General features: G+C 44.8%; 1 protein-coding gene across 1 annotated transcript in view; it reads left to right on the forward strand.

Moving 5' to 3' along the window:
- hmcn2 (hemicentin 2) overlaps nt 1–25477 on the forward strand; it is a 46341-nt gene that overhangs the window by 3694 nt on the left and 17170 nt on the right. Inside the window, exons 5-46 of the mRNA XM_085425098.1 lie at nt 3022–3193; nt 3308–3414; nt 3501–3621; nt 3715–3978; nt 4075–4219; nt 4646–4767; nt 4943–5215; nt 5654–5795; nt 6125–6252; nt 7492–7605; nt 7698–7856; nt 7954–8148; nt 9125–9220; nt 9344–9471; nt 9572–9716; nt 10417–10529; nt 11962–12121; nt 12212–12371; nt 14967–15094; nt 15592–15843; nt 16827–16910; nt 18705–18896; nt 18990–19120; nt 19294–19438; nt 19591–19717; nt 19813–19970; nt 20445–20723; nt 20799–20941; nt 21564–21714; nt 21816–22034; nt 22121–22234; nt 22344–22531; nt 22631–22727; nt 22806–22967; nt 23093–23206; nt 23401–23597; nt 23901–23982; nt 24071–24202; nt 24295–24438; nt 24518–24677; nt 25062–25186; nt 25268–25451. Of these exons, the coding sequence (XP_085281224.1) occupies nt 3022–3193; nt 3308–3414; nt 3501–3621; nt 3715–3978; nt 4075–4219; nt 4646–4767; nt 4943–5215; nt 5654–5795; nt 6125–6252; nt 7492–7605; nt 7698–7856; nt 7954–8148; nt 9125–9220; nt 9344–9471; nt 9572–9716; nt 10417–10529; nt 11962–12121; nt 12212–12371; nt 14967–15094; nt 15592–15843; nt 16827–16910; nt 18705–18896; nt 18990–19120; nt 19294–19438; nt 19591–19717; nt 19813–19970; nt 20445–20723; nt 20799–20941; nt 21564–21714; nt 21816–22034; nt 22121–22234; nt 22344–22531; nt 22631–22727; nt 22806–22967; nt 23093–23206; nt 23401–23597; nt 23901–23982; nt 24071–24202; nt 24295–24438; nt 24518–24677; nt 25062–25186; nt 25268–25451 (6452 nt within the window). The remainder of the gene's footprint in view (nt 1–3021; nt 3194–3307; nt 3415–3500; nt 3622–3714; nt 3979–4074; nt 4220–4645; nt 4768–4942; nt 5216–5653; nt 5796–6124; nt 6253–7491; nt 7606–7697; nt 7857–7953; nt 8149–9124; nt 9221–9343; nt 9472–9571; nt 9717–10416; nt 10530–11961; nt 12122–12211; nt 12372–14966; nt 15095–15591; nt 15844–16826; nt 16911–18704; nt 18897–18989; nt 19121–19293; nt 19439–19590; nt 19718–19812; nt 19971–20444; nt 20724–20798; nt 20942–21563; nt 21715–21815; nt 22035–22120; nt 22235–22343; nt 22532–22630; nt 22728–22805; nt 22968–23092; nt 23207–23400; nt 23598–23900; nt 23983–24070; nt 24203–24294; nt 24439–24517; nt 24678–25061; nt 25187–25267; nt 25452–25477) is intronic.

Raw genomic sequence — 25477 nt, forward strand, 5'->3', positions numbered from 1 at the left:
GGGGCTCACTTCCCAAGCAGACGTAAAAGAAGCCAGAGTTTCCTCTGGAAGAGACACTGGTATCCTACATGTCAACACAGGAGATGGCTGGGCAGCGCTGAGCTGGAGCCAACAGCTCTGCACACTGGTGGCCCACTGAACCTCTGAACTCAGATGTGTTTGTGTGGGTCTTTGTGTGTGTGGGGGGGTCTGTTTCCTGTCAAGTCATGCTTGCATATAGCTAGACATACAATGCCTGTGTGTGTGTGTGTGGCAGCTCGTTTCATTATCACTCCATAATCCTACCAGCTGTTTAAGGAGTGCTTAAAAGTCATTTTACTGTTGTCGTATTAAGGGAACAGGGGACCAAATGTAGTCTAGACCTTATACCTCAACACCAGATGGCTTTGTGCTAATGTAGCCCTATTATTTTGAACATAGTCTTTGTGTACATTTTCATATAAACAGGCTTTTTTCCCCCTCTTGGATTTACGCTGTCTGTCAGTCGCTTCTCTTTTTTTAACCTGTATGATTTTTTTTTAGCTCCTGGGTGGCATGCTTTTACCAAATTAATGCAAATCCTTTAATCCCTTAAAAATCCTCAGAAGTAGTACAAATCTAACCAAATATTCACCATTAATAGTAGTTTAATAATGTGCAGCCAAATGAAATATACAGTGTCTTTTTGTGGTCTCCAGGGGGGCCAGCGCAGAGAAAACAGACTGCTTATTTTACTCTCTAATCCCAGGATGTGATCTTTCATGGTTTCGCTTCTTCCAACACAGCTGCCCAGTGGAATTGGCTCCAGGTCCTCGCACAACAGTTTATTGTCAGCTCTGTGTAACACGCTCTTTACGCGCTTTAAATTTTAATTGGTTATGATAAGTGAGTGAAAATGGTAACACAGAACACAGGCAATGAGAACCGCTGTCTTTAAAGTGTTGAACATTTAAAAATATCTGCGTTCTTAAGTGCCCTAAAGTGCTGAAGAACAATGAGGAATGTGATGTTTTACTGGGTGATGTGATGTTCGCTCAGAGAAAGACCTGAGATTTATTAGTTTTGTGTTTCTAGTTGGTGCATACATGGATAACTCGAGCACCTTGATGAGTTGTTTATAAGATTAGCCTCGGGGTCTTTTCTGATTATGGGTGCTGCAGCGAGTTAAGGGAAATGGCAATGGTAATGGTTGCCAGGCATAAAATCTAGGTACCTTTTACCCACAGTCCGGCTAAACAAAAGCACTGCTTATCCTGTAGCTGAGCCTCTCTATGTGGAAACTCCCACTCAGAAGGAGCAGGGGATCTGTCTGGGTCTCGTTTACTTTAATAACCTTGATTTGGAGCGGGCCATCTTCATGCAAATATCCGGTAAATGCTGTGTTTATACCTGCGTAAAGACAGAGCTGACCTCTAGCCCGCTGGGAGGTCTGGAGGCAAGCTGTTCTACCTTACAGTGGCGCGGTCACGCATTTTCTTCTTCAGGTAATGTACCTGAATCGATGTGGGGAATACACCATCACCCCAGCTTTAGGTAACACTTCTTCTCTGCCCCATCTGTCATGCTTCTATGAATAGCAGCAGGGGGTCTTTCCTGTTACAGCCCTGTAAGCCTGATCATCTGAGACACGCTGGATGAGGTTTCACGGGGACTTAAGGTCCTTTGCATTCCCAGTGGTAGAGCCAGGGAGAGGCTACGGCGCTCGGCTCTTCTAGACCCTGCAGGCCAGCCCAGACAGGGAACTGGCCCCACCTCTGGGCTCTTCTTCTCTTTCATCTGAGGTCCGAGGGCAGAGAAATGCCCACTCCTCTTTGCTCTACCGCATAAGACACAGACATAGATGTGGGTCACTTCTAAGCAGTTTCCTGCTCTGACTGTGACGACTGCACACGTGGCAGACATTACAGCTGTTTCCAGTTGTAAAATGGCAAGAGGAACCAGCTGCTGTCAGGACCTTGCAGACCCGATAGAGGAGAAGTCGAGGGCTGATAATTAAATTATCAAAGGCTTTCCCTGTTTCATTTTTACGTCTGTGTCGTAAAACGTGTTGGTGTTGGCCTCATCTCTGAAGGGCCTGCCGAGGAAATGTTTTCATTTGGCTTCATTACAGGCACAGTTAAACCGTGATGCCTCTCAATACGAGGTGAAAACAAATATTAGACAGCAGCTGCTTGTTAAGCGTTTGGAAGATGGACGACATTTAGTTTGCTGTGACCGCTGAAATAGGACTCTGTGAAAAGTCAGTGGGCTTTTGCTGTGCTTCTGTTTTGATTTGAGTGAAAACAAAAGAGAAACTGCATTTTTAATCAGTACCTCGCTGATGATTACACCCAGAGGGTCAAGCACCTGTCAAAGCTGAAATCCTGTAACATCACAGATTCCTGTGGAGAGCTGCTGAGGGAAATTAAAGTCTAAGTAATGACTGTTTTTACCATCATGTACAATCAGCTTGTTCAACCTTTCTGTAATCTTTGCTCAAAGTGGTGGAATGACTAAGAAGAGAGTCACTGTCTGACCTCATCAGACTTCTTCAGCTTAAACCTTTCAGCAGAAAAGTGTGAAATGCCTGCCTGATTCAGTTTAATGCTTAGGTTTAATTCAAAACCACGGCCGTTCCCACAACCCGATCCACCGCTTCCGCTTTGTCTTCTGAGGAACAAGCTTTATGATTAATAAAACCTGCGCCGCTGCAGCGGGACTGCTGCCTGACAGGCTTCCACTGTGAGAGACACTTTTTCTGGGAATACGTGCTTGAAAGTGCAGAAAACTGTATGTTATCAGTTTGACAGCTGAGCTGCTTCACTTTTCCTTTGTTTAGGCAAAATCCGTCTCATGAATAGTTTTGTGATGAAAGAATAGTCCGAAAGACGAAGAACAGGGAAAAGCAAGGGCTTTGTGGGGGCTTTCGGAGTTAAGGCCAGTGCGTCCTTCCTGTCCCTCTCCTGCCTTTTGAAGTTTACCTCTCTGACAGTTTGATTAATGCACTCAGGAATATCTTGCTTGGTTGTGCTCCTGCAAATGCTGTGTTTTGCCTCCTGCCAGGTTTTAAAGTGGGTAGAGGAAACAGTTCAGGCCATGAAGGTCCACCTTCTGTCCTCCAATCATGACAGTGCCCAGGAAAACAACTGGGAAGTTCCCTTTGACCCAAGCCTCAGAGAGGTCACGGTGTCACTCAGTGGACCAGCACCAGAAATCGAGCTCAGCGATCCTTTGGGTAACTCATTCCTGCTTTTCCTATTTATTCTTATCTACTCCTAGCATTATCAGTGCTTTTAAAGAAAGTCATGTTTTTCTTTGAAATAACATCTGTTATGTTTCCTTTTCCAAGGTCGGGCAGTTGGTGTAGAGGAGGGCCTTAAAGAACTCTTGAATATTCCCAACTCAGCTCGTGTGATAAACCTCAAGTTTCCTAGACCCGGTGCCTGGAAACTGAAGGTATTTATTTTGGTGAATAAATCACAAATGTGTTTTGTCTGACTTTTTTATGATGCTGAATTCACTTCACACGTTTCACTCTAAAGATAAGCTGTAGTGGGCGTCACACTCTGAGGGTCACAGGAGTCAGCAGTCTCGACTTCCGCGCAGGCTTCTCCAGCGTACCTGTTACAGAGTTCAACCACACGAGAGAGAGGCCGATAAAAGGTGTCTGGCATGTGTCTGTTAGCTCTTTGCCTTTTATTTGACCGAGACCATGTGCAGAAAATTACCTCATGCCGATCTTCCTTTGTCCTTCAGGGCTCCCATCCCATGTTTTACTGAAATGCACCGGCCTGAAGCCTCCAGGTCATCTGAGCCATGTGGAGCTTGTGTCAGGCTCAGGCCGCTCCTTGCGAACAATCCCTGTACCGCTGCCCTCTGACCTTGGAAAACAAGGCCTGTGGAGTCTCCCGGAATTCCGCACCCCTTCCCAGAGCTTCTTCATCAAGGTAACGGGCAAAGACGAAGAGGGCTACCGCTTCCAGAGGCTGTCCAGCGTCTCCTACACCAACATCATTCCAGGCAAGGCATCCCTCTTCACCAAAGCCACACTGCAGTGTCTCCCATACCTCATCAATCTCTTTATAGCCTTTAACCTTTGTTTCCTCCCTTGTGCAGATGCTCCAGCTGTGAGCATGTCGACTGTAGTGAAGGGCGTTTATATGCAGCCAGCTGTGATTGGCTGCTCTGTAAAGAGTGACATTCCCTACAGACTAAGATTCACCAGAAGTGGAATTACACTGGGAAGCGAGAGGTTCTTTCAGTGAGTCTCTTCTCTATTTGCTCAGCACTCCATAACATTTGGCTCGCCTTCCTTCCGATTCCCTCAGATCCCCGAAGCTTCGCGCGCCTATTACCTCATTTAAAAGCATTAATTAAGTCACTCCCTAATCTTACCAGTGGGCACGCCTGTAAAGCATTAGTGCTGCCTCACTCTTGCATTTTATTGGTTCATCTGTCAACAAGTGGATATATACACAGTTGATTTTCTAAACATCACATACTCAATTTAACAAAGCAACTATTTTGTCTTGGTGTTGACTCTCTGGCTTGAATTACTTTCATGAAGTGCAGCTGACTTTTGATGAAAATTATTTCCAGTGCGTGGATGTGCCAAAGAGCCACTGGGTGTGACATGAAATAAGAGGAATATGTGCTGGCCAATAAACCAAACGTGTCTTTGCTTCAGGTATTCTGCCGTTGCATCATGGGAAATTCCGAAGGCATCAGCCGAGGACGAAGGCCCGTATGAGTGTATGGCGCAGAGCAGCGCAGGGCAGGGGTGGGCTGTAACACAGTTAACTGTTAGAGGTATGTCACACAACAACAATGCAAGCGCACACTCCCCTTCAGTTGGACGTGGGTGCGTTCCAGCCATTTAGATACAAACCTCTGCTTTATCGTTTAGACATAAACTAGATAGAAAGCATGTCTGCACAAATATTTGTTTTAAACATTGTCTGCACTCATGTTTCCACTAAAACAGATCCTCCTCCGGTCTTGAAGCCCCCAGTGAATGTGACATCTTCTGTGGGAGGCGTGGCTGTGCTGTCCTGTCAGGTGGAGGGAAACATGCGCCACAATTTGACCTGGCATCGAGGGGGCTATGCTATCCAGGCACGGGCAGGGAGGGTGAAGCTGCTGCCCAACTCTTACCTGCAGATCAGCGCTGTGCGGGCTCAGGATGCTGGGGAGTACCGCTGCGTGGCAACCAACCCCTACGGAGACAGCAGAATCGCCGTGTGGCTCCATGTCCCAGGTATGATAGCCCAATACCCTGCGGCTCATCTGCTTAAACATTTAACGCGGCAGGGCTTAACGGATCCTCGCGGGCCCCCGTCATCTGTTTTCCATTATTGCCTCGACCTCCTTGCAATCAGATTAAGCCACTTCCTTTTCTCATCAGCAAAGACTTATGCGTGTTGAAAAGTGTGGCGTCTACTGAGGGAATGCACTCAGATATTTGCAATGACTTCAACAAACAGGCAAATAAATATGTCTTCAAGAACATCCTGTAGTTATGAAGTCAGACATGGAGTGTTTTTGTAATTGCTTTGCAGCCCACAGCATCAAGTTTGCTCTTGTTAAGCTTGTGATAGCTATAAATGACATCATGCAGCCTGTGACAAGGCCCTGAGTCATCGTCTGCTTTTTATTTTTTTTTACATTTTTTGCCTTCCTTTGATTTCAACTGCAGAGGCTCCTTCTGTGGTAGTGCACCCGCAGTCCCTGGCTTTCTCCCAAGGCGATGAGATCCACCTGGTCTGCTCGGCGTCCGGCTCCCCCCCTCCCCGGCTCTTCTGGAGCCAAGGCAACGTGTTCCTAACTAATCGGCCGAGGTAAGAGGGGAACTCTCAGCCCACTCGGCACCTCTGGCACAAAGGACTCAGAGAGTCATTACGTTCCACTTGACCTACATGCGCCATCGCCTCATCTTGTTTGCATCGCTTTGGAAATTTACATCTACTCATGTCAACCCTTTTTTTTCCCCCAAACCACAAGTATTTTATATGTCAGCAGTGAAATATACATTCGCACACACACAAATTTCTCCCGTGACACCAAACAGCAGCATAAAGATTCAGAGAGATGGATCTCTGTTTTACATCTGCGCTTGTAATCAACAAAAGTATCAACAAACATGAATCCTGTCCACTGTATGCTACAGGTTCAGTCTGAACCAGCATGGAGTTCTAACCATTAAAGGGGCCCTCCCAGAGGATGCTGGGAACTACACATGTCTGGCAAGCAACGAGGCTGGGACTGCCTCTCAGTCTGTGTCACTTAGTTATGCGGGTAAGTCAACACATCCCGACAGATGTCTGGTTGAGGATGCCAGCGCGAAGATATATTGTTGCTGGAATTAGCCTTTCGTCATTCGGAGTTGTTAAAGTTTCTGTTCTGAATAATTGCTTCTCTTCTGACTTCATTTTTAACTTCCAGTGACACGAAGCATTTTTGCCCGTGTTGACTGTTTTTAAGGCGCATTTCTTTTAATGATATCCAGCAGGATAGAGCAGAGTATACAGCAAGCGAACATGGCCACATACAGCTCTGTCTCACACGACGTGATGTTTCTCTCCTTGTTTGGTGAGCGCTGACAGTTGTGGGCCTGAAGTTTCACTCACGGCTGTCAGTTAGTGCTTGACAGAAACCGTAACACTGATGGATTATGGCAGCATTTTCCTGGGGCTTGCTGGTATTATACGCACTTGTCTCTGAATGTCATTTTTAACAACACTGATCTGTCAAATCAGGGAAAACCTTATAACACAGTAGATCATCTCATCCTTTCAGCTCAGCTGCCTGGGTCTAAAGTATAAGCATCATTTTTACATTCACATCAGGGTTTTTCTCATGCCCTTGCTGGTATAAACAAACAGCACATTACTGTTCACGTACAGTAGCGCTGCATGAAAGACCGGTGCATTGCTATAAACTAAAAAAAGGGGGGCCTAACATAAGGCCCGGGGGGCAGAATTGGCCCAGCAAAAACTCCAATCCGGCCCACTAGATGTCTTTAGAAAATGTGAAGGAGAGCATAAATTTTGGACTTTAAACTGTAAGCTTGTCCTACTGATAGACCTCCAAAACAGCCATTCATACTAAACCAAAGTAATGCAGAAATAGAATTTGCAATTAAACAATTAAATAAATAAATAAAATAGAACAACAAAAATGCCCCACTTTAAAACCACAGGAGAATCTGGCCCACGAACTATCAGTACTTCTGTAATTTTACACATTTATTTGTTACAGTTTAAGTCCACAGAGTCATGCTGACAAATTTCTTTATTTTACTATAGCAGCGTTTCTTTATCACGTGGAAAAACTGAGACGCACCTTTGAAATTCCACTTCTTTTTCTTACATTGAGATATCGCAGGGTTTAAATGTGCAGTTAAACTCCTTTGCACCGATAGAAAGGGGATTTTCACTGGTCCGTTTAAAATCAAAGTCCCGAGGCCTATGATGTAAAATGACTTGGACATCCCTGGAATAAAAAGTTCATCCCACTGATTTTTTTGTTCTGCAGAGGCACCAAGAATAACAGTGGTACAGCAGGTTGTGCTAGTGACTGTTGGTGGTGATGCAACTCTCGAGTGTCAGTTCACAGGCTTTCCGTCCCCTCTTGTCCACTGGTTCAAAGGTGAGTTAACGCCATACACAGTGCTTTTATTAAAATGACTGTGGAGATGTCTCTGTTAGAGGACGACAAGCTTATATTGCTCGTACTTCCAGGTGAACTCGAGGTGGGCTCTGCTCCTTTTGTTGAGCAGGACGTACATCGCGGGACGCTGCACATTCGTGGCGTGCAGGAGGTCGACGCTGGTCAGTACAGCTGTGTGGCGAGCAGCTCTGCTGGAACCTCCTCTGGCACTGTTAGTCTGGTGGTTGGAGGTGAGGCCACACTACAGTTTTCCACATAAAACTTGTATTTCTCTCACATTTATACAAAGGAAAAAACATCCATCTGGCACCACTCTTCCTTCCACAGCGGGTCCATTGTTTTCCGAGGCACCGGCTGACGTGACAGTCAATGTCGGGGAGAATATCACCCTCCCCTGCACTGCCCGGGGATTCCCGCAGCCGACGGTGACCTGGCGCAGACAGGATGGCAGACAGATTCTCATGCGTTCAGACAGCCACAGTAAAACAATGCAGCTGGAGAACGGACATCTTCTAATCCAGAGTGAGTTATCACAGCAAAGAGCTTTGGTGTGCTGTGCGGCAGCCTCACGGTTTCCCTGCTCGAACTGGCTTGACTCAAATTGTGCAAGTATATATAGAAGAGTATCATATTAAATCCAGCTAACATTTTCTTAAGAGGTGGGAGAGCCGGGATGTCATTGCCATTGGTAAAGTTACAGTAAACCGATGCCTCTCGAATATCCATCCTGCTAAAAGCATTATCTCTGCTCTGTGAAAAGACTCTCCTTAAAATGTTGTTAATTATTTGGCAAGAGAAGGCGTCTGTCTTTGTCCTCATCAGGGCAGGGGGATCAAAGCTGTGAACTCTGGAAGATATTTCAGCCTGAAACATGACTATTCTTAGCCACATACCGTGATGCTTTGTGCTCCTGAGACTAAATGTTTATAGTGTGAAATATAATATTGGACAGGAACAGACATATTTACATGGGCCGTTTCTGTCACTGTTTCCATTTGCGGCTGCCCTCTGACCTGATTGGCTCCATCTGCTACAGATGGCTTTATTTTATTTTTTTTACCTGCAGTTTCAGAAATGTCTCTGTTCATATTGCGTAGTGCTCAAACGCCACTATCTCCTTGAATCGTGCTCCTCACGGGTTACCTTTAATGCTTTATCCTGGAATCCTTCAATATTTGCTAGGACAGAAGAATTGAAACATATGTTGATCTTCCAAGATGTGATCTCAAGAGAATTTACTGAGTGGGACAGCAGGATAGCAGCTGAGCCAAACCCATTAATCCTGTTATTTTCTATTTTTAGCTCCTAATTACAGCACTGTCAGGCCAATAATACCAGTTGTTACTGAGTAGGGGTCTTAGCTGCTATTAGCATGAACTTATTTAGTTTTTTTAGATAGACTGTTTTCTTTCTTGGTAAGTGTGATGATGCTGCTACTCTCAGATGTATTGTAATGTGCGGCGGGGTGCATTTTTCAATGATGTGTGTTTGACTGTAGGTGTCTGGCTGGATGATGAAGGTCTATACATCTGCGAGGCCAAGAACCAGTTTGGAACCATCAAATCTGAGGCCAGAGTTAGTGTCACTGGACTGGGTAGGCTCTTTTTGTGATCCCATATATGCATGTAGCAGAAACACACAGAAGGACACTGTGGCTATAACACATATATTCCTGCTCTTGTTGTTTAATAATCATTTCAAATCCTTTTTCTTGCAGAGCCACCTCTATTGGCCCAAGTTGCCCCAGTGATCACCACCGGGAGCGGTCAGTCACTTAGTATTCCTTGCATGTTGTTGGATGGAATTCCTCTTCCAGAAAGACACTGGTCCAAGAATGGAAAACCTGTAAGGCTGGTAAAAACATCAAACTCAAACCTGCCTCTCCCATGGATCATATCTGTGTTTGTGTATGACAGGAATATTTTTACTTTTTTCGTTTGCACAGTTCCATCTGAACAGAAGGATGTTCTTGAGGAGCGATGGCAGTTTGTACATCGAAAGAGCCATCCCAGAGGACACTGGGATTTATGTGTGCACTGCGGTTAATGTGGCAGGCTCCGCGAACATCACAGTCAGCCTGGAGGTTCACGGTAGGAGAGTAAAGGAATAGTAACACTCACATTACCAATAAAATCAAAGCCAGCAAACAATAAGCACAAGCAGCTAAGACAGGCTTATAGTCTTGGAGATACTCCAGAAAGTAACTGACTCAAATTATTGTAGTAAATGACCCGCTGTAAAATCCCAAATTGTGTGTGTAATTTACATTTTTGGCACAGCCAGGTTAGTTGTTTCCCACTTTCTTCAAGTCTTTATACTAAGCTTCCATAATCCAAGCTAAACTAAACTTACATCTCCTACATCTGGTTCTATCGTCATATTTAATGTGCACTAATAAAATATCAGCAAGAAAATATATGAGCCTAATCTAAAAGCAGACCCTTTCACTCACTGAATGCACTTTCTCAGTGCAAAGTTTGCAACCACAGGCTATATAATTGGACAATTAAGCCAAAAATGTGCCAACTCAGCATGGAAAACAATTTTTGAATGAATCGACCACCTGTTGTCATCACAGAGAGAGGGCCTGCTTTATTGCATGCTTTGATAAATGGAGTCATGAGCATGTAATGACAGACAGCCAGGATCACGGTTCATCATCAGTTTGTAATGAAGAAATGCCTCAAACGCCGATGTTGATGGTCAGCTGAGGCCGGTGGTAATGCAGCAGCAGATCGCTTCTTCACGCTCAGTCAGACAGCTGTGTTTTATGACCTTATTCTTCCACAGTGCCCCCAGAGATCAGCGCTGGTCCGTACCACTACATAGCCAACGAGGGTGTAGCCATCAGGCTATCATGCGAAACCACCGGCGTTCCCAAACCAGATGTTGTCTGGTCCAAGGTAACACTCGCAACCTTCAGCTTCAGCTCAGTAAATCAAGCGTGACTTCCACAGCACCGTCTAGTCCAAGGTCAGCCCTTTGTATCAGTTCAGCTTACAATGAGTCATTATTAGCACTTTGGAAATAATTATCACAATCAGGCAACAGCAAAAATCAATACTCAGCGGTAATGGGATCTAGATTATCCTTAAGAGTGCAATCTTGGACCGTGCCAGTCAATACAAGCATAACGATATTAATAAAACCAGAATCAAATCAGTGTGAAATGACTGATAATGAAAAAGGGTTTTAATTCTGAATTCATTTTGAGGCACACTGAGTTACTCTGGATATTTTTTTTATTTTACACATACATCTGTAGCACTTCAAATCGCCTTCACTTACTGTGATTACATTTACATAAATACAATTACATTTTTTTTGTCTTATTCAAACAGTTTTCTTTTTTTCCCCTCTGGTCTTTTCTTTGATTTGTCAGAACACAAAAAAACAGAACAAAACAAAACACCACCAACAAAAACAGTTTCCACTGCAATCAAGACTTGATTAACCTGGCCAGGGAGGGAAGTAACCATGGCAACTTTACTATATTGCTGCTTGACTGGTGCAAATCACCCTGTTTTTATCGTACCTTAGGAATCTATTTCAAGACTTTCCCGCATCCCCTCCTAGTACAACACTTCATCATATCACGAGAGGAAAACACAAAAGTTTATGTGCAACCAGGCGGTGCTAAGCCGATGCTCTCGATCCATCCAGGATGCAAAAACAGATCTTATTACAGCTTGTGTGGTACTGCAGCGTTGCCTTTGACAGCCGCTGCAATATAACAGATTAATAATTTGTAATGTTGCTAAAGCTGTGAGATAAATATTGCCTGGTAAAAAGTGTACATTTATCTTTGACGTGTAGTGAAGCAGAAGCGGCAGTTTGTATACTGTTAATGCATCTGTTTCTCTTCCACCACTGAAATTAGGAACTGCAGTGATATCATCTTTTCTTTAAAGGCAAGAAAAACATGGCCGATGAAATACCCTGCCACTATTACGTACCCTGTACTAATACTACCCTGCACGAGGTCAGCATGCTGTTGTTGTCTACATGTTGCTGAACTGAGCCGGATTTATATTCCACCCGGCCTTTCCCCTAACATTTTCAAAATGTTACTCTAGAGTCAAGTAAATTTACCTTCTTGTCAGATAAAAGTGTATCTGTTAAAGCGCTCTAATGTTCAGAGCGAGTGGATGCGCAGCTGCCTCGGTTCTTGCGTGTGCACGCTGCAGATAGAGAGCAATCCGAAGGGGTGGCCAGTAATTCCATTAGACATCAAAGGTTGGGTTGTAAACTTTGAACTAATCTTAGCATCCATGCGCACGCTTGTGTGGAGGACTTTTCTAATATAATATGTTCTGTCTGATCTTATTCTGCCAGGGGAGGCAGCCCCTGCCCAGGGACAGCTCCGCTCTTCAGTCTGACTCTGAGGGACACCTCCACATCCCCAACCCCTCCGCCGAAGATGCAGGCATCTACATCTGCACTGCCACCAGTCCTGTGGGCTATGCTAGTCGCGAGATCCAGCTGAGTGTCAATAGTAAGGCGAACGGAGGCAAACAGTTTGCGTTTGGAATTGTAAAGGAAGTGCCTATGTGGTCGTCTAACAAGTTCTTTTGTTGTGTTCAAGCTGTGCCAAAGATAATGGGCGTGACTGGTCACGACAACACAGTAAACATGGCTGCAGAGGTGGGGGCAGAGGTTGTTCTCCCGTGTGAGGCTGAAGGGAGTCCTTCTCCGTTAGTCACGTGGAGCCGAAACGGGCATCCCATCCCCCCCGTCACAGCTGGGTAAGAGGAAGCCTTACCTCACCCCGACAATCATGCAGTTAAATGTCTCAAATATAAGCTGACATAATCCAAAAGCACTAACCATACTTTACCTCTGACTTAACTAACACCTGAGTCAGCTTTTACAAAGAGCTCTGGCTGTTGTTCAAAGCTTCTGCTAACATGTCATAATGCCTCTGGAAGAGCAGCCAGGCAGAGGCAGCAGAGACTAGAGATCTGTGTGTGGGCATCACCAGTTGGCTAAACCGAGGTAAAACATCTGGTCCCACGTGGTTGCCTGATTCCTGGCTTTCATGTGTGGTCACTCTGGGCGCAGACAGGCAGGCAGGCTGCCCCGAGACACGAGCTGGATGGATGACAGGCAGACTCTTTGGGCCAGACACCAGGCCGAATCATTTAGTGCAGATAGAAGAATGACAGAGGGAGTTGAAAGCCGTTGTGACTCAGATACAGTATGGGGGTCAGGAAGAAGGAAACGGTGGGGGGTGGCGTTGGAGGGAGGGGGTGCCAGGAAGAGGGGCGGAAAGTGAACTGACAGTGGAAGAGATACAAGTTGTGTCTGTCTGATGTTCAGATTCCCCGCGGTGTTTCGGCAGTAAAACAACATGCTGACTCTTTACTAGTCCTGTCTGATGAGAATAACACATCCCTGTGAACAAACCCAGCGTCATGCTTTGCATACGCAGTCGCACTGTGTACACAGATGACACCAATGTGGGGAGTGATGGATGAGCGAGAGGGGCTGTTCATGTCACGTGGAGCAGCACCGCTGTAGCCTGAGCTCACATTAACCACTGCAGAGGCCGCCTTTCAGTTTTCGAGCTGGATGCTGTCGTCTCTCCTACGGCTGTTTGGGGAGGTGGGGGGGTGGGTGAAAGACATTACACCATATGTGCGTCTAAAATACAGAGCTCTTTGTGCTTCTAGCTCGTTTCCACTTAGACAGGCGTGTTATTGTTAGAATTTGGTTGCTTAGCAGACACACTTATCAAAGATAAATCGCAGAGGTGTGTTTACATTGCTGTATATTATACATTTGTACAGCTGGATAGCTTCTGTAGCATTTCAGGTTACCACACCCTCCTTTAAAGTTGCTGACCCACAGCAAGCAAGGCCTTACTTTGGAGCTGAGGTTGTGTACTGGAGTGTATGTGATGACCACCATCTGTCCACTTGTTTGACTTTGACAAACATAAAAAAAAACAAATGGCAAGTTGGGCCAAAACGTTGCTTTGAACTTAGTTGGTCCCAGGAAGGATGACGCTTTGACTTTGGAGACCTGTGCGACCTTTCATTCGAGCTCCACCATTAAGTCAACCTTTTGATTTTCACTTTATCTTTATTTCCTGACCCCGCGGTCGTAAACGCACAATAGCTGCACACGCAAACAGAAAAATCCGCATTGATCTTTTTGAACCTACAACCTTTCCCATGGTGATATTATCAGGTCAAACACTGCTGACCCTTTCACATTGTAATTATCCCAGACAATCGTACTTAGCTCTGCATGAGGTCCAGACTCCGGCTATTGCTTGCTCTTTATGAACTCTAACCCTCACACATTTTCTTTTTCCATTTCAACAAAACAACATAATTGAATAAGGACCACTAAGTGTTTGACAGCATAATTCAATTTATGTATACCTGTCAAATGCTCTGATACTTGTTGTACAACCCAAATACCAAAAAAAAAAAAAGTTTGGACGCTGTATAAAATGTCAACCAGAACGTAATGATTTGCGTCTCTCATAAGCCCACATTTTATTTACAATACAGCACAGAAAAGATATTAAATGTTTAAACTCTGAAAAAATATGAGCTAATTCTGAATTTGATGGCAGCAACAAATCTAGAAAAATTGGGGCAGGGCCATGTTTACTACTGTGTAGCATTCCCTCTTCTTTTAACAGCAGTCCATAAACATCTGGGAGCTGAAGAGACCAGCTGTGGGACTTCTTGGAATGTTGTCCCGTTCTTATGTGATATAGGATTCTAGCTGCTCAGCAGTCCTAGATCTTCTTTGTCATGTTTTTCACTTCATGATGCCAGATGTTTCCAGTTGGTAAATGTTTTGAACTGCAGTTCAACACCCAGACTCTTCTGCTATGAAGTCATTGTAATAGATGCAGTGTGCAGTTTAGCATTGTTTTGCTGAAATGTGCAAGACCATCCCTGAAAAAGACATCATCTGGTACAAAGTTTCTCTGGAATCTTTCTAGCTTTGCAGATGTGCAAGCTGCCACTTTTGCTATTGCACCCCCTGCAGGATTTTGAAATGAGTGCTGATAACAACACAGACGCTCCCTCTCTTCTTTGCTGCAGAGATTTTTGTGTCCATTTTCTCCAAAAAAGAAGTTAAAGTCTTGATTCATCTGAACACTGAACAGTTTTCCACTTTTCCTCAGTCAGCTTTAAAGGAGTTCTGGCCTGCAGGAGGTGGTTTATATGCATGCTTCAAAATATAGGAGATATAGGAGAGAAAAAGAAAACAGACACACCTATTTTATCAGAACACAGTAGCTGTAGATCTTCAGTGACTCATAAAGTTCTGTGTTTTCTCCATGTCTTTGCCCTTGACCCCTAACCACTCCCCAGGTTCACTGTTTTGCCTTCAGGCTCTCTGAAGATCACTGATGTGCGCCTGATTGATAGTAAACTGTACACCTGCACTGCAGAAAACCCAGCAGGCAACGCGTCCCTAAGCTACAATTTACACATTCAAGGTAACTCCACAGGGTTTCAGTAAAAGTTGAAGTTTATGGAAACTTGTTTGTTCAGCCAATATCTTTAAGTCTCTGTGTGAATATATCACTTATATGTGAGACGTGTGTATGAATACAGTTCCAAATATTTTTGCACATAGATTTTTGCTACTTTAAAGCCATTTACCATGACATACTCAAGTTACAGTTTTATGATGGGCTTAAAGCTGCTGTCGAGCTTCAATATTGCATTAACAGCTGGGGAATTTCATTCATTTTTATGCACAGTTCTCTATGTTTTTTTTTCATTTCAGGTTTGAGAGTTGATGCGAAATCAGTTGGTTATCGGTAGTTGTGGGCCATCCCTTTGTTATTTCTTCATAAATTTAGCAGGAAAAGGGAACTGGAGATTATTCAAAGCTACAGCATGGACAGCCTGTAACTTTAATGTGATAAAGTTTGTGTCAATGTTCAAAACTATGTGCATCTAATATTTAGGATATTTGTTTTGTCCTCAGCTAAACCCAGGATTCTGCCAGCACCCTCCCTCCTGAAAGCCTTGCTCGGCCAAACAGTGACTCTGCCATGTATAGCGCAGGGAGAGCCGAGCCCTGAGATCAGCTGGTTTCGCAATGGATCACCTGTTGGGGACAAGAATGTTACACCCCTGAGGATCCAGCAGGTCAGCCACGCCGACCAGGCCGCCTACCGGTGTGTGGCCTCGAACAGTGCAGGACAGGAGACCTTGGAGATCAAGCTGGAAATTCTTGGTGAATGTCACGAGTTCAATTCCTCAGACCTGCTTGTTCACTTGCAGAACTATTAAATTGTGACTCATGGTTGTTTTCTATGATATATCTGAACAACTATTCACTATCACTGGTCATATGAAGGTTCACTAATGATGCATCTGTTTTCGGCCCTCTCAGCGTTTAGAGGCACATTCACTTTAGGCGCACATTGACCGTACAAACTGGCAAACAGTGAGCTATTTGACCTTCTGATAAACATTCACAAAGGGAGATGACTTCGGGTTAAGAACTCAGAGTCGTGTCCATTTGTACTGAATCAAGCTTTCTTGTTGTTATTTACGTGATATATAAATAATATTATTCTTCCCGATCAGTCCCCTTTTATATTTCCATGCCCTTGTTCCTCTCTGACACATGCTCTTACTCATCTGCAGTCTGCCTTTGATGCTTTCCCAGCTTCCCTACTTAATCATTTACTCATTTTCAACATCAAGGGGATCAAGCGCACAGGGACATTCTAACTTCTCCTAAACCAAAACTCATCTTTTAAAAGCAAAAAACTGGATTTTCCCATTCTTCTTACAGATGTTCAGGCTTTAACAGCTGTTGTTTCTTTTTGCAGCAACCCCTGTAATTGCTTTGATTCTCTCTATTTCACGCTTGACTTGTTGGTTTCAGTTTGACTTACATGTGCCGTTTGTGTGGTCCTGTCACTTTGTGTGGCATTTTTTGGGGTCTCTCTCTTAAAAAAATGATCTCGATCTCAATATGACTGTCTGATTTAAGAGATAAGAAAAAGAAGTCAGCCTGGCTCAGGCTGTCAAAGCATGATGCACGCTCTGGTCATTGGGGAGAATCTGTTCGGTTTTTCAAATCATGTTTAGATCCTATTGAGGCTTCTTCTTACTCCGAAACCTAAAACTAATTGTCATTGCACCTCTTATTTATTAGCTGCCCTTGCACTTTGAACTAGCACTTAACATATTTTTCTGTACTCACAGAGGCCCCGACCTTTGCCGAACCTGGAGATGTTATCATGGAGAAAGTGGCAAACAGCAAGGTCATCATCCCTTGCCCCGCTAAAGGTATGGAATGATTCACAGATGAGTCAGCGTGGACACACTGAAAAGGTGTAATTCAAGTTTTAGGGAGCCTAAAACTGAACTCTGTCATCTTTCAGTTTGTTTCTGCAACACAGAAAGGAGAAAAAAAAGAGAGAAATCAATGTTATATGTAGGACAGTGATGTGTTTTTGTGCGCAATCAAAAGAATGTTTCACTGTCACCACAGACTCCTAGTTGCCATCTTAAAAGGAGAAACTTCTTTTCACTGCAGCACCCGGAGGCATGCCATTGTCTCTATTTCCTAACATCCATTTGCGAACGAGAGACATTCTGTAGGGATGTGGAGGACCTGCTGTTTTATCAAAACGCAGCAAGCGTCGGTGTCGCGTCTCCGTCTGGACTGATGGCTACTCAGTGGCAGCCCGCACAAACAGGTATTGTTTGTGTGGAGCTGTGTCATGGTAACCAGCTCAATGAGAGGAGGTGAGCACTGTGTATAATGTGGAGCAACAGCTGGAACATCAGTCTGCCTCCTGCCTCTGTGAGCCACATCTGCTTTCCTGTGTGTCGGGCCTGCTGGGAGCGGAATCCTAATTACAGGCTGCTTCTGGCAGATAAAGGACAGAGATGTCTGAGGTGCGCCGTGAAGCACAGGAATAGAAAGACGAAGCCTCGCTGGCCTCACCTTTCTTCTGAGTCATACGGAAGGGTTGACAGTACCAAGCACAGAAATACAGAAATGCTTGATGCTCTTGACGGGCCGGAGAGGCAGTCAGCCTGCAGCACCAAACGAGGATCCCCACTTTCTTTGGTCCTTTTGTTTTCTTTGAGATCTATCTGCACGAGGGGAAACAAGCACAGTCTCTGCCAGAAGGAAATTATTAATTCACCAACAAGCACATTGCATTTGATAGAGGTAATTATTGGAGAAACACATGGAAGAGATAATCTCAGACTTCGTCAGCCCCGGTAAATAAATTCAGAGCCTGCTAATGAGATCTGTTAACATCTAAAACACAACATCTGTATGCATTTCCCGCAGCAATGAGATAATGAATTTGCTTCAGAGCTCCTTAACTGTAAACACGTGTTCTGAGAGGAAACAGACAGTAACGTCACCTTTGGTTGTGCTGCGTCTTCTCCTGCTTTTTGGGGGATGGAGAAGGAAGGGTGCTGCGGTTGATTTTTCAAGTGGTGTTTGTATATGTGTCACCTCTGTAAATCGAGGGAGTGTGGCTCTGTGCTGCTCTGTTAGTCTGTTAGGGAATCTGTTGTGGAGATTTTTGGAGGGTTACAAAGCTTTTTAAATTCTCCACCTTGTCCCTGATCCAGTTTTCTTCTGTCGGGCATTTCTAGCTCTATTTCCACCCAATAATCCACCAAACACATGTGTTTTTAAGGCTCCTGAGGAAACACGCCAGTGCCTTTGAACCACTTGTTCAACCACTATCTTTCTTACAGCTCTTACTCTCTCTACTCACTCTCATCCCAGTGTTTAGCAATAAATCTTTGTCTGCATTTTAAGTATTACATCCTCCGTCACTCCTCTATGCAGTGTTTTACTTTTTTTATGTGACTTTGACCTTGAAATCTTAAGCCTGCAGGCGACAAGGACTCTAACCATTTTGGCATCCACTCCCTGCTGTCCTGCTGTCTGATAAATGTAGAGAGCTGGCTTTTTTGTAGTCTGGGCTGCTTGCCCGTTAAGTTATCCTGCACAGAAGAAGAGAGATGGAAGTAACTCTTCTTTCTGTCCGATATGATCAATAAAGCTCATTTTATCCTCACTCGCTTTTCTTGTCGCTGCACCTGCAGGTTCGCCTAATCCCAAAGTACGCTGGTTCAAGAATGGCCTGGAGATACACCCCGAACAACCCGACTTTTCCGTGGCGAGGGATGGAGCTCTTGTAATTAGCGCAGCGTCTGCCAGCCACAGTGGGGACTTCAAGTGTGTGGCAGTTAATGAGGCAGGCTCTGTGGAGAGAAAGACCAGGCTAAAAGTGAATGGTGAGAACTTATCTCATGGCTGTTTTCCTGCTGTTAAAAGTATATTTTACACATAACGATGGTCCATAAACCTTTCTTTCTGTGCTGTCTTAGTTCCCCCTGAAATTCAAGATAATGGCCAACCGCTGAACCTCACTGTCACCTTGAAGCAGCCTCTCACGCTGGGATGTGACGCCTTTGGGATCCCCTCTCCAACAATCACCTGGACTAAAGATGGCAAAGCTGTGAGTGTGTCATCCTGGATTCCCATTTACAGAAAAATCTAAAAGCCAGGTTACATGTTTTTACTGTAAACGCTATCTTGTCGATCTCTAGCGGTACAATGCCACCAAGTGGCAATTATTTCAATAACATTTAAACAGTGTGGATGCACTCAAGCTGATTTCTGTGTGTGCAGGTGGACAACCCTGGGGTGTATCTTGAGAATGGAAATAGGCTGCTCAGAATCTACAGAGTTCAGCCTGAACATGCAGGACAGTTTGTCTGCACAGCTCAAAACTCAGCTGGAGAGACCCAAAGACAATATAACATAGTGGTGCAAGGTGAGCTCATTATAAACCTGCTTTCACATGGATATTTAAGAGGAAGGTATAAGGCAGCAAGAAAGACCAGTTTGGGGATCTGTGATAAGATACACATTCAGCATTCATTCTTAATGCAAACTAGTCATTGAGCATGTGGTGTTTTTCGCCAGCTCCACCTGTGATCTCAGGAACGTCTCGAATGCAGGAGTTAACTGTGGTACTGGGCCAGGAGGTGGAGTTTCAGTGTCGGGTTAGTGGAAAACCAGCGCCAAGAGTGGAATGGAGCCGCGACGGAGAGTAAGAATCTCTTTTATCGACGTGACATTCAGCAGCGTACACAGGATGCAGGATTCACTGAATTGATTCGATCATCCTTTCCGTTCTTTCTCCAGGGTTCTGTCCCGCGATGGAGACCCTCATGTGGAGTTTCTGGAAGATGGCCAGGTGCTGAAGGTGAAGTCAGTAAGGCCGAGAGACCAGGGTCTTTACCGGTGTCTGGCCAGTAACGACGCAGGAACTCAGATGCGCCAATTTAGACTCAACGTCCAAGGTTGTTTTGAACATTTTTTTTAACAAAATGTAAACCTCCAACTACACTCACCTGAATTTAACAGCAGTTATTGATTTAACACCTATGAAAAAAACAAAGCAAAAAACAAAACAGTTGTATAGATTCAGGATATTACTCTGACATTTTTCCCTAAATTGCTGCTGTTATGGCAACACTCTGAGAAAGAGAATTGCGAGGCATCATATATAATTCATGTGAATGCCCAGCCTCTATAGTAACATAAGTTAACATTGTATTTAGCCATGTGGTCGATGTGCACATATTGAATTCTCTTTAAGGGGACATTTCTCTGTCAGGTGCAGTAATAGAGTACCACACGCTGCATTTCTTTTTTAGAAGGTTTCCTACACAAAAGCAAAGCATTCGCCTGTTGCTCTGGTTATTCTGTACTGTGTGCCAGTAAAAAATGATTTGGCTGTTAAAAATAAACGTGTTCTCTGTTTTTTACTCCAGCCCCTCCCACTATTAAGGGGACTACTGAGACATCAGAGGTGTCAGTGGTGCTGGGTTTCCCTGCAATCCTCCCCTGCAACGTCGAGGGCTTCCCCACACCCAGCATCACCTGGCTCAAGGACAATCACCCCATCGTATCCACTCCCCAGCTGACATACACCCGCGGTGGGCTGGCCCTGCGGCTGGGTTCGGCACAGGGAGACAGCAGCGGCCTCTACACTTGCAGGGCTACAAATCCAGCTGGCACTGCCATCAAGCACTATTCACTCAGTGTTCTGGGTAAGAGACATGTGCATCTCTAACAAGGTGAAAAATAAAAGAGGGATTTGATTTTTAATGTTTTCATCTCTTTAGTCCCACCGCAGATAGAAGGAGACTCTACCTCCCTAACGTTTGGTGGTCAGGAACAGAAAGTGCGGATCAACGGGAGCTTAACTCTGTCCTGCCTCGCCAAAGGTTTCCCCGAGCCCAAAGTCCAGTGGTTCAAAGACGGACAGGTCCGTGTGTGTCACCGTTAAAAGCTATGCTTCCTAAAATCAAAATGTGTTTTCAATGGAACAAGTTCTAACCTCTGCCAGCCTCTATTGGCAACTGGTATGAATTACAGCAACCCTCTTGCACAACCCACCTCCACTCGCCTTATTTAGTGTGATGAGTAAGCCAGTTAATTATAGACATAGAGGAAGAATCCAGTGATTAAACCTCAAGACATAAAACACTGTGCGATTTCTTTTTTTGTTTTTTTCGTGACCTACTGTGTTTTGATGTACTGTGTCCTTTATTCTGTTCAGAATGCAAGTGCACGTGTATGAATATTCTGCAGGGCCTACAATATGAGAAGCAGGAATTGGATTAAAGATGATGTAAAATATGATTTTCTTTCTGAGTGTGGGTGGAAGCTCTGTATGTCTTGGGTGTTTTAAAGCCACATTTAAAGATCTGCTAAATATTTTCTTGACACAGTAGTTCAAAGAGGCAACAAATCTTAAGGAGGCTCCATCGAGCTTAAAGAGCACTTTTGAACAAAGTATCAGAGACAGTCTGTTTTATTTATTCATCAACCCACAGATTCCTGCGAGCAATACTTCACATTAACTGTGTATTTTCTTTGTGTTTTAGCTGCTGACTGGAAACATCCATGCTGGCATTAAAGAGAGCGGCCACTTCCTTCACATAGAGAATGCCATGCTGTCCCATGAGGGTCAGTACACCTGTGTGGTCACCAACTCTGCAGGAGAGGACAAGAGACACTTTCGTGTAACTATTCAAGGTGTGTTCGGTTAATTCAGTGTATAGCAGCTAGAAAAACACTTCATTTTAAAACCTTTGTATAGAAAGCAATCTGGCTCTAATGTGCCGCTGTCTCTTTAGTCCCTCCGATTTTCCACCGGGTGAATAACAGGGAAGCATCCTGGGGTTTGGGACACGAAGACGACCTTAATGATGAGAACGTGGTGGAGAAGCGGGAAGTTGTGCTAGGCCATCAAATCAGCCTGTCCTGTGAGAGCAATGCCATTCCCCCTCCCAAGCTCAGCTGGTATAAAGACGGCAAAAAGTTAACCTCTGCAGATGGAGTGGTGCTTCTTCCAGGTCAGGGAAAACTCTGTAAAACCTCATGTAAAACCACTAGTGCAGTTGTTATATGTAACTGAGGAGTCATTTTTAATGTATGACAGGGGGACAAGTGCTACAAATTGCCCGAGTGCAGAAGGAGGATGCTGGAAGGTATACGTGTCAGGCTGTTAATGAGGCAGGGGAGGATCGCATGCACTTTGATCTGGAGATTCTAGGTAAGTGAGTACATATACCTAAGTTAGATGTAATTAAAATGTTTGCATAATAAAATCTGTGATTATAGAGATGTAACTTAATAATTTCAGTTGTGTTTAACTTCCATAGTCCCTCCTGTTATTACTGGAGCATCAAAGGAGTTTATGGAGGAGATAGGAGCAGTGGTTAACAGCACCGTGGTTCTACACTGTGACGTGATTGGACATCCAGCTCCAGTCATCTCCTGGCTGAGAGAAGGGCAGCCGGTGCACATGGACTCACAGCACCACATCAGTGAGGATGGGACTCAGCTTCAAGTTAGTTATCTCTGACCTTTGTGCACCGTTGCCAGCAAATAGACAGATCCAACCGTAACGTTCTATAGTGAAGAATAACGCTTGTGTCCTAACTTACAGCTTCTCAGTGTCCAGGTTTCAGACATGGCTGGGTATTCGTGTGTAGCGGAGAACAAGGTCGGAACAATTGAGAAGCTCTTCAGTCTGACAGTGCAAGGTAAACCCCCCCCCCCCCCCCAAAAAAAACCCCAAAAAAGTCTTTACTGTGATATGCAACTCTCTTCTCTTTTTGCAGTCCCTCCTAGAATAACAGGCCCTAAAGAGGAGGAGGTTAGTGTGACTGAGGGCCACATGGTGTCTTTGCTGTGTGACGTCCAAGCATACCCTCCTCCAGAGATTACCTGGACCAAAGATGGACAAGTCCTCCATTTCAGCACCAGCATTCACATTCTGCCAGGTTAGCCTCTGGGCCATCTTCAATACCCAAATCCTTCAATCAGAAGCATTATATTGGGTAGAATCTAATTCTTGCACTGATATTTCATATCATTATTTGATATATTGCCTATATATATGTAATAGGTGGCCAGATGCTACAGTTGCCCCGGGCCAGACTAGAAGATGCAGGGCAATATGTTTGCACAGCCACCAACTCAGCAGGGCAGGACCAGAAGAGTATTCTCCTCAGTGTTTATGGTGAGCAAACACACTGTGACCCATCTGCACAATTCAGCCACATATACAGATGATCAAATCCCAAAACACTGCCTGGCAAAAAAAATCTGTTTATCTCAAGCCAGCTGTGACTGAGAAGAGTTCAGGAGTGACTCATTCGAATTCTGAATGAATCAAACTGAGATCATGTCCTCTCTAAATGTGCAAACCAACAGTCGTGCCCACCCTGAAGCCCCGGCACGATGCTGAGTCAGACTCAGTGACCCCTCAGGTTGGCTCCTCAGTCACCTTGCGATGCGAAGCCCACGGCTTCCCCGAGCCTGAAGTCACGTGGTACAAGAATGGGCTCCAGTTGGCTGCAGGGAACGGACTAAAGATGGATCAGTACCAGCTGGAGATAATAGGAGTCCAGGTCAGACTCATCAGACATTTTTTATGACTGCAAACAAAACATAAAAAAGGATTTTAAGGGGTTTTCAACAGCGTGCTGATGTGTAATGTATACATATTTTCACTGCACTCACTGTTCCTTTATCTGGTGCATTTAAAACCCCTGAGATAATTCTGACTAATTCTAACAGGCTGGAGCTGAGATCACCCATCTGAAAGCATTTGAAGCCGGTGTTCCAAAAAAAAAAAAAAAAATCATGAATCCCTTTGGATTATAACTTGTAAAGAAAACACAACTCACAATTTTTTCCTTTGTGGTTACTAGATGGGAGATAGTGGCACGTACACTTGCAAAGTGTCCAATGTGGCTGGACAGGCGGACAGAACCTTTAGGCTGACGGTTCATGGTAAAAATCACTCTGTAGCATTTTGGAACAAAATCGCTATAGACAAATGTCTTTAATGGACTAAATTCTCATAAATATATATTGACAGTTCCACCTGTCCTGGATGGACCTCTTCGAGAGTCTCTAAATTATAGCCTGGGCTCCCACGTGGCTCTGCTGTGTGAGGCCACAGGCGTACCCGTTCCCAGCATCTCTTGGCTTAAAGATGGAACTCCTATTGGTAAGTGGGAGGGAGTGACATGGAAATGTGGAGAAATGCAGACTTGCCAAAGGGTGTCACAGCTAGATTAAGTGGATCTGTGTGGTTTCCAGAAAGCAGCCTGCAGTGGCAGTGGTCTGTTCGAGGCACCAGGCTGGAGCTGGGGCCTCTCAGCCTGTCTCATGCCGGAACATACATGTGTGTGGCCAAGAACAGCGAGGGAGAAACACGAAAAGAGTACACAGTCACCGTGCAGGGTAACGAGGTTTCTTAAAGCATGTGTTATGAGAGAAATGATTTCAAAAGGTGTTTAACAGTAATCTCTGCCCTACTCAGTCTCCCCAACCATCCTGGACTCTGACCTCCCATCTGAAGTGAGTGCACCCAGAGGAGAGGAGCTGACCCTGGAGTGCAGAGCAAATGGAATCCCCACACCTCGCCTCAGCTGGCTGAAAGATGGAGTGACTCTGGAGGGATCGGATGCCCGTCACATTGCGTAAGTCATTCTCAGGCCCCGCTCTGTCAAGTGTGAAGTAATCATAACAATGGTAAATATTTGAATCGATGAACAGCCTTCATTAAGGGTTTGGGAAAGTGTCACCGTTAATCAGAAACACAGAGAATGATGTGCACGACGAACAAATGGTTTATAGTGTCTTGCCCAGTTAGATCATGAAAAACTGTAAAAGCAGCTGCTTCACAGCTGTTCGCCAGCTTATGTGGTCATCAGACAGTAAGCGACTGTGTTTATGTATCTGCATGTGACTGTGAGAAAACTGTGGGATGTGGGTGATAATGAAAGAATTACACCGAGGTTCAGATGTGGACAAATAATAGAGAAAAATGGATGTGAAAACAAAGCGTGCTTGTTCTCTGGCAGCGTGACATCTGATGGCAGCACACTGACTTTGCTGCGCCTGAGTCCTGAGGATTCTGGGACGTACACCTGCCTGGCTGTGAATTCGGCCGGCCAGGAGAGCAAAATCTACACCGTCTTTACTCTAGGTTGGTTTTTCACCCCTTAGCTTTGTTTATCTGCGTTAAGTTTCTGAGCGATTTCTTCACAGTCTATTTCATCTGTGGCAGTACCGCCATCTATTTCTGGTGAGACCACCATCCCCAAAGAGGTGCAGGTCACGCAGGACAGCGCTGTGACGCTAGAGTGTCAGGCAGCAGGAAACCCCCCGCCTCAGATCAGCTGGCTGAAGAATGGGCATCCGCTGCTCCTCAGTCACCGCGCTCGCCTCCTCTCCGGTGACTCTTTGCTGAGGTCAGTTAAGATGATTACAGACTGTG

This window comes from Rhamphochromis longiceps, linkage group LG12 (assembly GCF_057381845.1).
Source record: "Rhamphochromis longiceps isolate RC_006_pf linkage group LG12, R_longiceps_female_GT1.1, whole genome shotgun sequence".
NCBI classification, from domain to species: Eukaryota; Metazoa; Chordata; class Actinopteri; order Cichliformes; family Cichlidae; genus Rhamphochromis; species Rhamphochromis longiceps.